At 41.8% G+C, this 12034-nt stretch overlaps 1 protein-coding gene across 2 annotated transcripts in view; it reads left to right on the top strand.

The window, feature by feature from the left end:
* shisa8b (shisa family member 8b) overlaps positions 1 to 12034 on the top strand; it is a 34758-nt gene that overhangs the window by 2168 nt on the left and 20556 nt on the right. For both annotated transcript variants that reach the window (XR_013079261.1, XM_076759030.1), the window contains exon 3: positions 11867 to 11991. Coding sequence is in view for 1 of the 2 variants with exons in the window: in XM_076759030.1 (XP_076615145.1) it covers positions 11867 to 11991 (125 nt within the window). In the remaining variant the exon portion in view is untranslated. The remainder of the gene's footprint in view (positions 1 to 11866; positions 11992 to 12034) is intronic.

Below are 12034 nucleotides of genomic sequence, written 5' to 3'. Positions count from 1 at the left end.
AGTTTGACCAGCTCATCCCAACCTCACACAGCCTTGTCGGGCAGAAGTTGATCACTTTGTCTTGGTGGTGTCACTGGAATGCTTTTTAATTTCATATTGACGTGTGTCTGAAGCGTCAGAGAGAGAGGGGACTGCTGATTTTAACATGGTGTTTTAAGGGAAGTGTGTATAGTCATGTGCTTTATGAGCCATGTAACTCACTCATCAGGTGTGTATGCATGTTGTGAATGAGATCATACCTGTAAGATACGAGCCCACGTGTCTATACACCCCTCCATGCACATATTACCCCCTTGCTTTCATTTTGCTCATATTTTTTTGTTTCTAATTTTGCATTTTTCTTTGTTTTCATTTCTTTGTGCTTCTTTCTTTGTCTCTCCTCTATTCATTTTCTTTTCTTTTTTCATATGCTTTTGTATATCACCCCTTGTGTACCATTTGCTTTGCTTGTAAGCATGACTTATATTTGAAATAAACAAAAAAACTGAACAAAAAAAGAAACATCGAAACAGTTTTTGTTGCATTAGGTGTAACGCAGGTGTGAAGCACTCTTGCCGAACAAACATTTTTGTGTTTCTGTGCAAGAATTCCTTCTTTCCAGTTTCCCCCATGTGTGCAGGTCACAGCTTGTTTTACACTTTTGGATAAGAAAAAAAAAAAGAAATTCTCATTAAACTTTCTCTCCATTGACAGATTATTTCCCACTTTAATGAATGCAAAACTTTGTGCAGAGATGACATTTAGCATTTATAATTTAGTTCTTTGGTTGTAAACATTATCTGTCTCTCCTGACACACATGCAAGCATGCACACACACACGTGTAAACACACACTCCGGCTGCAGTTGGGTTCAGTGCGTGGTCCAGGGTTCAGTCTGTTCAGGAAATCATTACAGCAAACAATGCACAGCATGGGCTCATCCCAAACTGTCTCACCCTTGCTGGCTGCCTCTCCTCATCCTCTTCTCTATCTCCAGCTTACCCTTCTTATCTCTCCAAGCTTCTTGTTTTGCATCTCGTTTTCTTCCACGAAGCTCCACATCTCCGTCCCTCCTCCTTCAGCTATCATCCACCCAAGAGCTGAGGCAGGGGTCTGTTTCAACCACTCGCATCTTTATCCAGCCCCTTCTTCTTTCTCCATCTCTTTATCCCTCATCTCCTCTCAGCATCACACCTGGCTTGTCTCTTCCTCTCCTCCCTCCCTTTCATTTCAGTGGTTTCTTTTTGCATTTTAATTGAGAAACTGGACACACGGACGCTCTCCTCGCCAAACCTCCATCGACCAGCCACTCTGCTTATGTGTCTCCCATTAACCTGAGCCGCAAAACTCATTCAGCGGATAACACACAGCCAGGATTAATATTTCCTGCAGGGTAGCACCTCACTGAAATAGAAACACGGCTGCATAAACACCCTCCCTCCGTGAGCCCATCTCAACAGATTACCGCTCCTCCTTGCGATTAAACAAATTTCACCAAGATTACAGCTTTACCGTTTCTGGACTGCTCTGCCTGCACGCTCATTTAGTTATTAGCCTGCTGACATAAATCCCTGGTCCAAAAGTGTACATGCAACTAAGACCTCGTGTACTGCACGCACTGCATGAGGTGAAATGCATAAATATGTACAAATGCCCACCCACTTTAGAGGCGGATATTGATGTGGCGAAGATCAAAAAGGCAACTTCTGCCCTCTGCCATGCACGTGCTCTTTTTCTAATTTCTCTTTCTTTCCTTCCCACCATCGTTTTCTTCAACATCCCACGAGCAGGGGATGATTAACACTCAAAATCCCACCAGTTTTCCCCAACCAGCTTTGAAAGTTAAAATCCAAAGTGATCCTCCTCTGAGATTACCCGCCATCCGCACACACACACACACAGACACACACCTTCTAATACACGAACCCCACTCTTCCTCCAACCAAGCCAGGTTCAGTGTGTTTGCATGCTGCACTAATCTTCAGCCAACAAAGGGAACGCAGAGCGTCGCCTTAGGTCATACATGTCACGTCTAATGAAAGGCCTCAACCAGAGAGGGGCTGGCCTTACACCCAGAAAGCAAACAAACACAGATGACCTTCATGATTTTACACACACACATATGCCCTCCCAGTGATTTATAGTTCAATTAACAACAAGAATGATAGTGGTGACATTTCGGCTCTGTGAGCATGGTTCAGATCAACACAGTGAGAGGTCAGGATAGCCAGGAGGCGAGAATGGCTGCAATACAATGTCCACCTTACACAAGTGTGAGAGGCCAAGGACCCCCGTGGTGGCAGTGGAGGTCACATGGTTCAAACAAAGTGCATGTGTGTTGGTGTGAATGTGAGCTAATGCGAGTGAGTGCATTCATGTGAAAGTGTGAGCGTGTGCATGTACTGTATGTGTCTGAGTGCACTCCAGGAAATAACCATGGATAAGTATAGTAGCACATTAGATCACCAACTTCTCATGGCCATCTGTCAATCTGCTCAAACAGCTTTGGTATGATGTCCAAAATTATTATTCTTCAAGATGAAGAAACATTTTCCTCGAGATACAAGGTTTTCATCCCACATCAACGCTACATGCGTACAGATCTATATACATTTGCTGTTTATCTCCTGCATGTGTGTGCATGTGTATGTGAGTGTTTGCACTGTAGTGGGCTTTTCATGTTATGTAATGAAGGACACTGTCACTTAAAGGGTTTGACTGCTCTGCCCTGATTTAAGGCAGACAGATAAGCAATACTCAATACAGCGTGGGGAAACATATGGGCTGCAACCACATGCAACAAATGAGATCCCTTTTCCATTTCACCCTCGCTCTTTCCCTTCGACACGTTCTAACAACACCAGGATATGGTGTCATGGTTAATATTTCAAGGGCATTTTTAGCCTGCTGATGTGATTTTTGGGGACAGTTTGGTCTTTTGGGGAAATTGGCAGAAACTTATTGAGCTGGAAAAACACACTCTAGCACTTCATACCGAAGCAACATTCAGAAGCACTTACACCACTCAGGCTGTGTTTTCTTATGTTGGTTCCACTTTCTAATAAGACGTGCTTTAAAAGGGTTAATAAAAGCCTTAGAAACCAGTAAGAAGCATTAATCAGAACAACGTCTGGCTGTGGGAAATCCCTTCAGCTGGTGCACATCCTTGTCCAGTATAACCTGCTTTGTCTTCTTGATAGCTCTTTAATCTCTCTGATGGCTTATTAGAAAGCAAGAAACTCAAGAACCTTTATAATTGCTTAGATTTGTAACTGCAGACTTGATGGCTTGTTAAAGCGATTAAGTCAGTGATAAAGGGTCAGACGTTTCTCAGTTTTGCATTAGACATCATAAGATCTGCAGTTACAGAAGATGGTGAATCATAATAAAGGGTTCTTTCCACACTCCGCTGGGGCTGCAGAAGTGGGGGTTTGTGTTAATAACTCCTTAATGAAGGGATTTTGTTCGGTTGTTGTTTGGTCTGTATTCCTGTACGATGATTTTTTTTATGTATATATAGCTCAAATGTGTCATTATCAATGGATTAATACTGATGTAGCATTAACAAAGCTGCCAGCTACAACTCAACTCAACTTAAAATGTTTATCAAGCACATCTTCTTAGAAAGTGATACCCAAATTATTTTCCTCTCTCTCATAATAAACTGAAGACATCATTCTTATCAATGTGAAGTTCCAACAACTTTTGAAATCCAAATATCAGCACATGATGCTTGTTTTTTTTTGTTTTTTTTTTTTTCCAAATTATATGAGTTAATCTTCTAAGATGTATAAAATGGCCAGAAACATCTTTTTTTTTTTTTTTTCTTTAAGTGTACTTAACAGGATCATCTTATTACTGGACGACAAGTTCCAGAGATATCACATCAATATAAGACCTGTCTTTTGGGAAATAACAACATTATCTTATATTCTAGTAGTCTGGTTCTAGTAGTCTTCAAGCATCATTGAGTTGTTATGGCAAAAATAACATTTGTAAATAGGAGGTCAGACTTGCTCACATTTCCTCCATAGGCTCCCGCTTTCATGTCTAATAAGCTATAGGTGAGAACTGTCACATTAACATGAAAACATATTAAAAACTTCATGCCACAACTGAATGTAGAAAAATGTTAATTGATTAATTCATTAACTTTCTTAGACATTATTTTTTTAGTCCAGGCAGGAAGCAAATCACACCACTGTGAGCCCTAAATACCTGCCATGTGAAAAAATACATTTGCACTAAGACGTGAAAAAAGACAGAAGTTTTCAGCTACTTTCCTCAAAGTCTCCTCCCCTGCTCCACTTCCTCATCTCCCCTCCATCTCCCCTGCCTTCTGCCTACCTCCAGGGGTGAGCTGTCACTCCTTATCACCTTTCACCTGACACCAATGTGTGTGTGAGCATGTCTGCATGCATGTGTGCTCGCGACTAAACATGTTCAAGCGTGCACTCGTATGTGCCTGCGTCACCACTTGCCGCAGATCCTCTCAAAGTGAAAGGACATATAAGTTGACAGCTTGCTGGCTGTATCAGATGTGACAATTTCCCCCTCCAGCTGCTTTACCTTCCTCTCCCCTCTTCTTCTTGCTCCTCCTCAGTCTTGGCCTTCGCTGGGCTCACACACACTCATATGTGGGTCAGCACCCACTGACTCAAGGGTTTGGCTGTGTGTTGTCAGTCTGTTTATCAGGGTGAAGCTCAAATGGTTGAAATCTGCAAAGATTGGCAGCCTTTCATCTGTCATGCTTTGAAGGTGGCACTTCCATTTTTAAGGCTGTATGAAATAGTTAACTCCAAGATGAGCATTTTGTCTGTCATAGTGAAACCCATATCAGTCAAAAGTGGAGTTCATGAGAGCAGCAGACACAGTGAGTTGGCCCGTGTAGCTTCATTTCATCCTTCTTCCAAACTTCTAATGGGCCATCTGTCTGCAGCGTCAAGCAGGCATGAAAACCAGCTAGAAACAACCCAGATAAATATGTGAGCTACTTGAAAAACTTTTAATTTAGCACAAAACTGCATTTCTTCCATTTTCAAGATGGCTGAATAAAGAAAAATCTGTGCCAGAGGCAAGGTTAGCTTGTTAGTAATAAAAGAAAAGTGCTCAGATGATACCTGCATCAAACAGCTGAATAATACCCACGAAAACGAGCTCTATGGATGAATACTCGAGAACTGAAAAAACACCTCTAACCTCTGTGTTAGAGGGAAAGCTACACAAGTTAGCTTATTAGCTTGTTAGCCTACACGAGCTGTTGCGTGTGTCTAACAGCTGAATAATAAACCAGATAATCATATACAGTAGGCTGAACTGTGTTACATCCTTTTAAAGATAGCTGCAAAGAAAAATAAATACACTCAAAACCTACTAGAGAGGGAAAGACTCCAAGTTAGCTTGTTGCTAGCATGAAGACAAAACCATAGAGAAGCCACCTGGGCCTAACCGCTGAGTAATAACCCAGAAAACAATATAGGCGTTTGGACAACTAATAAATCACCACAGAACCACATTTGTTTTATTTTTAAGGTGGATGAGAAAATCTTTATGCTGAAGGAAAAGGCTACATTTTAGCTTTTTTTAGCATAGCACCACTAACACTGGGATTCTGCCTGCATCTAACAGCTGAACAATTAACCCGCACTGCTATGGAGGCTACTTAAAAACTGAAAACCATTAATCCAAAGTGTCAAGCACATTATAATCGGCGCTCTCTGCGTGTCTTAGAGAGACTAATGTAAATCTACAGTGGGTGTAAATGCCACATGGGCTTTAAGAAGCACACGAAAAGCATGTTTGACATAATTTTTTTTGGTGCAAAACCTAAAGTAGAAAAGCTTCCATCAAACTATTTGTCGTTTAATTAAATAAATGTTACATACAGACAGACTGATATCACAGTATGAGGCAGTCTTACTTTCTTACTTTCATCTAACCAGGTGTGTTTGAGATTATTTTTGACAAAATTATTCCACCTAAAATGGTATTTTATTTTAAAAAGGAATGTGTGCGATGTCTTTAAGACGTAAATTGTCACATTCTCACTCTTTATCAGTAACTGTCAGTGACTGTGAAGCTGGTTTTATCTTTGATGAGAAGAGAGCAGTGAGTGACGAGAGCGGTGACAACAGAGGGGGAAATAAAGAGATTGTGACACGGAGATATATCCGACACATTCATTTTACTTCTCTGCGGATTATCTAAAAGTTTGGTTTTTGTGGATAAATCTCATGAGGGATGGCGTCTGGGAACGGGGAAGTGCTTTTGGCCAGAAGACAGATGGTGAAAGTGGATGGACATCACTGATCCATCCATGTGTTTGTGGTTATGCCTGTGCTTGTGTGTGATGAATAGTAGTGACTTTTATCTGTCACCGTGTGTTTATTCTTCAAGCTCCACAAGCTTTTTTGTCATTTATTTGATGCCATGTGATGCACAGAAGTGTACACAGTGGTGCAAATTGTGAAAACTGGATCAGGATATCATCACAAACACAACTTCATCTAAAAATCTGAATTTGCCAGGATCCTCAGAGACAAAACCATAGCATATTTATGGAAGAGCATCCACACACATGCAGTTACTGGATCAATGAGTGCATTAATGCATGAAGAGGGCATGGGTATGTACAGGAAACATATACTGTGCTGTGCATCCTGTATATGCAGGCCGTCATGCATTCAGGACATTTTACATTGATCAATAGAGTCATGCTGCAGACAGACAGAGAGTGGATTTCGCTGTTTAGGAATTACTGTAATATTAGCTGTAACTCATCGCTGAGTGTGTGTCTTGATCTGGGTGGGCTGAGTGATTGTTACAGGACATTAGCAAAGTCTCATCTCAGTGTGGCTGTGATGTGATGGGCGAGTATGGAGGTACAGATGTGACCTCGCTGTTATGTAACACGTGTAATGAGGAGTCGTGGGAGAAGTGACCTGGATGTTACTGATGGAATATATACATATCATACAGTCCATGAGGTTTTCCCTACAGTAGACTTGAATCATTTTCTGTTGCTTGTAATTGCAGTCCAAATGACAAGATGTTTAGCTAAATTGACCATATTTTGCACTGTAATTCGCTTTATCACAGAAAAAGACTGTTATAAAGACCTCAGAGTCTGAGAGTGAGCTCTGCATGAGAGCTTCAACAAAGTCCCCTGGTCATTTACAGGCACAGTGTGTAATTTCTGCCACAAGGGGTCTCTCAGCAAAAACAATGAAAACAAAATATGTAGTTTGATGACCTCAAGAAGTAGTGTGGGACCATGGGAGTTGTTGTTTTCTTGATGGAACAACCACCATTGACAATGAAAATGCAGCCAAGGTGACTCATGTTCATGGACGAGGTTTTAAAGTTTTATTCACATAACCTTTAGTCACATTGACTGATTTCTGGTGTTTCCCATGTTTCCCTGGAAGTTATAGCAACTAGAGGGTTTAAAGGGATAAGACGCCACTGACCAAATGAAATGCACTGTTACCTTAAACAAAATTAGGGATTTGAACATTGTTGGACCTTTACAGGAAAGTTGTCTTGGACTGGATAATTTAATGGAGTCTAATTTAATGTGTCTGGAGCATATTTGCAAGCGTTTTGTCCAATTTCACAAAGAACAAATATGCATTAAAACTGGAGAGCGATGTGAGAATTGGCTGAATTTGTGGGAATTCACACAACTGAAATTCCCTGAGGGTTGATTACAGTAAATGTTATCAGTAAAGCGAAATGTAACATAAAGAGAGAGCACACGCCAATTCAGATTCAATGCTGCATATTAATGACATCACTCACCTGTGATTTGATGGCATAACAAGAGGATTTGAAGGATGTGACGTCAGTAACAAGCAAATCTTTCTGATGTATTGACTTCTTCGTGGTAGTTGTGGAGAATGAATTGAACAACAATGTGGATATAAATGGACCAAAGGTGGGGCCAAAACAGCAGCAAATTGTAATGTCAGTGTATGAGAACTGATCCAGGCTGCACCATATTAACAAACATGCACCTGTTCATTCATGGTATCCCTGATTTTGGCATCATTTGCAACCACTACAAACTATTTTTGCCTATCTACCCCACCCTGCCAGTCGTAATCTTTTAACCAGCTGCGCGGCCATCCTCACTTTTTCAAAGGCATCTGCAGAAAGTCTCATGAAGCTCAGCCAACGCTCCATAAACACTACATAGCCTGGAGACAGGTGAAGTTTTTGTTGCAGATTAAAAGTCCAAATCAGCAAGTTGTTTGAGCGGCGAGCCAAGAGAAGAGTGCGTGGAGGCCTGAGGCGCTGCACGGCAATGAGTCAGAGAAAGGATGAGGAGCAGCAAGAGACTGGAGGAGAGGAAGACAAACGATATGGTTTGGGGGGGGGGCAGACAGATTTAGGGCTGAGTTTAGGTGAGGAGGGGGCAGAGAGAGGGAGAATAAGAAGACTGAAAGGAGAAAGAATTGAAAAACTGAAGAGGAGAGAAAGTGATTTACGTCTTACATCAGGAGGCGTTGAAAGTCTTTTTGTTGTGTGATGCAAATATTTAGAAGGGGACATTTTCACGTCATAATCTAATACAGACTTAACGCCACACAAGCATGCACGGTGTATATGAAAGGATTCACAATAAGATGATTAAGATCTGAATTGATTTGAATGAATGAATATAATATCCCGGTACAAAATAAGATTCCAGAAATAGAGTCTAACCCATGAATGTGTGATTTTTGGGGTCTTTTTTCTTGTTGTTGTTTATCTTTCGGTGTTCACCTTCCTTTGCCATGTCTCATCATCACAGTTAGTGATTTCCCACATTTCCCACAATTACTTTAATCAACCCCTAAATAGGCCCAGAAAAACACAATCTATTGCTGTATTCGTAACAGAATTATAATGTTTTTAGGGTGGATTATTCCTTTATCACCCTTAGTCTTAGGAGTGAAATATATGGTTGTGCATGTAAACACAAACCATTTGCCTACATGAGATTTGTGGCTGATAAAACAAAGTTATGATATCTGACGCCAGAGCAGCTTCATGCCACCACCAGTCCCTGAGATCATCACAGCCACAAACACTGTAGATGAGCAGATAAGTGGCCAGAGGGACTCACTTTTCTCTTTGGCAGGTTCAGTGTGAACAAGCTGCCCTCGGCTGTCACTATCATTTCGGTCATATTCCAGGTTGTGTGTGTGTTTTGTGATACCTGCACATATGTGTATGTGTGTGTGTCCGGATGTGTATTAAATGTAATTAATGTGTTTACCCAGTCATATTGTGGGGACTCACCTTATGAGGACAAAATGCTAGTCTCATAACACAAATCATTAACTTTAAGGGTGAAGGCTTGGGTTAAGGTTAAGGGAAGCAGCAGTTATGGTTATGTTAATTCTCCAAGAAATGAGGATGACTTTGGAAAGTGAGGACATTCAGGTCGGTCTTCACAACTTAAAGAGCTGTTTGAAGGGTAAGACTTGGTTTTAAGGGTAAGAATTAGGTTTAGATTAAGGTTAGGGCTGGGTTTATGCGTTTAGTTGTGATGGTTAAAGTTAAGGTAAGGGGCTGGGAAATGCCAACGAGTGTCCTCACAAGGATAGAAGCACAAGTGTGTATGTGTTTGTGTGTGTGTGTGTGTGTGTGTGTGTGTGTGTGTGTGTGTGATAGAATGGGCTAAACACATGAGCTTCGTTAGCGAAACAGAGGCTCCAGTGTTTGAATAATTGATCAAGGGAGTGAATACCATCAACACTGTAAATTCAGCAAATGCACAGGGAGAGGAAATGTGTTTATTCAAAGTGATGAGTATGCCTGCATGTGTGTGCGTGCGTGTAGCTGTGTTAGTGTGAGATAAAGGGAGGTGTCATCAGCTGTGGGAAGGAGGGTGAGGTGGTCAGAGTCTTTAGCTGATGGTAAATTAAAGACATGAAAGGAAAGTCCTAGTTCGAGGAAGTACAAGAATGCATGTGTTCTTGTGCCCATGTATTCCTTATTGTGGGGACATAAATCTGTTTACACAGTCACATTGTGCGGACTTGCCTACCTTATGGGAACAAAACTCAAGTCCCCATAATGTAAATTATTCTATTTTCGGGTGAAGACTTGGGTTAAGGTTAGGGTCAGGATAGGGTTATAGTTAGGATAAGTCTCCAGGAAATGAATATAAGTCTATGTAATGTCTCCCAAAATGATGGAAACACGACCGTGTGTGCATGTGAGTGCATGAGTGTGTGCGTGATGCTTTCATTCCGTGGCGTTTCTTGTATCCAAACACAACAAGCCCCGAGTCTAAACATGACCATATTGCAGGAAATCTTGCCCGTATGTCGTTCAGCAAAAAGGCCGCTAGTCAAATACAGCTGACTGGAATTTCTCATAGAGGACACACGGAACAAAACACACATAAACACACAGCGGGGAGATGAGCCACCTTGAGAGAAAATTTGTCTCAGCGAACACAAACTGAGAAAAATAAAACCAGTGACTCATGCTAACTACAAAATGCAGCCTACAAAATGTAATTCTAAAAAATCCAGTTATGTGGCTCAAAGTTTAGCAGTGTCTCCAGAGGTCTCGTGATTCTGAAATACGTGTAGACAGACTGACGGTAGGAAATATCAAGCATCAAAGTGCCAAAACTCAATTCAGTCAAATGCACCGTTGTGGTTCAAACAGCTGTGCATTGAGGTAACACACTGCAACATAGTCAATACCTACAAAACCAATACACAAAAACTGTGTCACAATATGAGTTTGGTTTAATAGTATGCGTTATCTTATGTAATCTGGTTTAACATCAAGTTCAATATCAAAACTGGCACAACATAGCATAATGTTAGTTCTGGCAGGGCACTGAAGTGACGCTTGGCATCAGCTGAGTGGCATCAGATTCATTCATGTGTCACAATCACTGGATCATTTACGGCTGTGTGGCTTGTTTGCTTTCACAGCTCTCTCAACCACCACAACCTTCCCTGTAAGTGAGAGGGGATGCAACGTCCCAGCAGACTCTTGGAGAGCTCAATCAAAGAGCAGAGCCTCTTCTGCCAAATCTAACTATATAACAGCCGCAGTTTCTTGACAGAAGTGCGTGAACTGCCCAATATTGTCCAACAAAGTGGTTTTAGATGGTTATGACTGCACGCACATGTGATGATTATTGGTAAACCAAACCCCACCACACACCCCACAGACACAGAATTACACGCCTCCAACTCTTCTCACCACAGCAGGCGGCAATCATGAAAAAGTTGCGCACACACACATTCACACACAGGCAATTTCCACACACAGTGATGACACCCTCCCCTGGGATGAGAGGATGCACTGTAAATGAATTGCTTGCATGTGTGTTTGTGTGTGTGTGTGTGTGTGTGTGTGTGTGTGTGTGTGTGTGTGATAGAAGGGGCTAAACACATGAGCTTTGTTAGCGAAACAGGCACTAATGTGTGCGAGCATGTGTGTGTGTTAGTGTACACAGGGGTTCCAGCTGTTCAGGGAAGCCCTCACAGGGGACCAGCTGTGCACATCTGGATAAGAGATGATGCTTGTCATCTCATTCACAGACAGACTGATCTCATTTTAGAATCAAGCTGTGCAACTGCTTCAGTGCGAACAATTAGTCGACTCTGCTTCTTTGCTCTTTCTCGTCTTTTCTGTCAATCATTTGTTTGGGATTCAAATATAATGGACAAGATGTCAAGAACTGAGTGGAGACATAATAAAAATAGCATAAATTCAGTGTTTTATAAATGCTTAACCTTGATTCAATCTGGTTTATCATTGGAGGGCAAATTGCATGTGGAGCACCAATTTATAGACTCTGTGTGTGTGTGTGTGTGTGTGTGTGTGTGTGTGTGTGTGTGTGTGTGTGTGTGTGCGTGTTGTTCTCCAGGACACTGACAGACCTGCTGAAGCAGCAGGGAGGTGAGGTGAGCTCGGTGGAAAACGCCACAGCCAGTTCGCCCAGCGGAGGGAGAGCCAACGGCATCTCGGCCAGGATGCTGCGCAGCAGGAGCGGTGAGTGCTGAGACAGAGCGTGCGCACGCACGCACACACACAC

The sequence above is a fragment of the Chaetodon auriga genome, chromosome 20, assembly GCF_051107435.1.
Source record: "Chaetodon auriga isolate fChaAug3 chromosome 20, fChaAug3.hap1, whole genome shotgun sequence".
Lineage (NCBI taxonomy): Eukaryota > Metazoa > Chordata > Actinopteri > Chaetodontiformes > Chaetodontidae > Chaetodon > Chaetodon auriga.
Note: the sequence above shows the minus strand (reverse complement) of the source record. Positions and strands in the feature narration are given on the sequence as shown.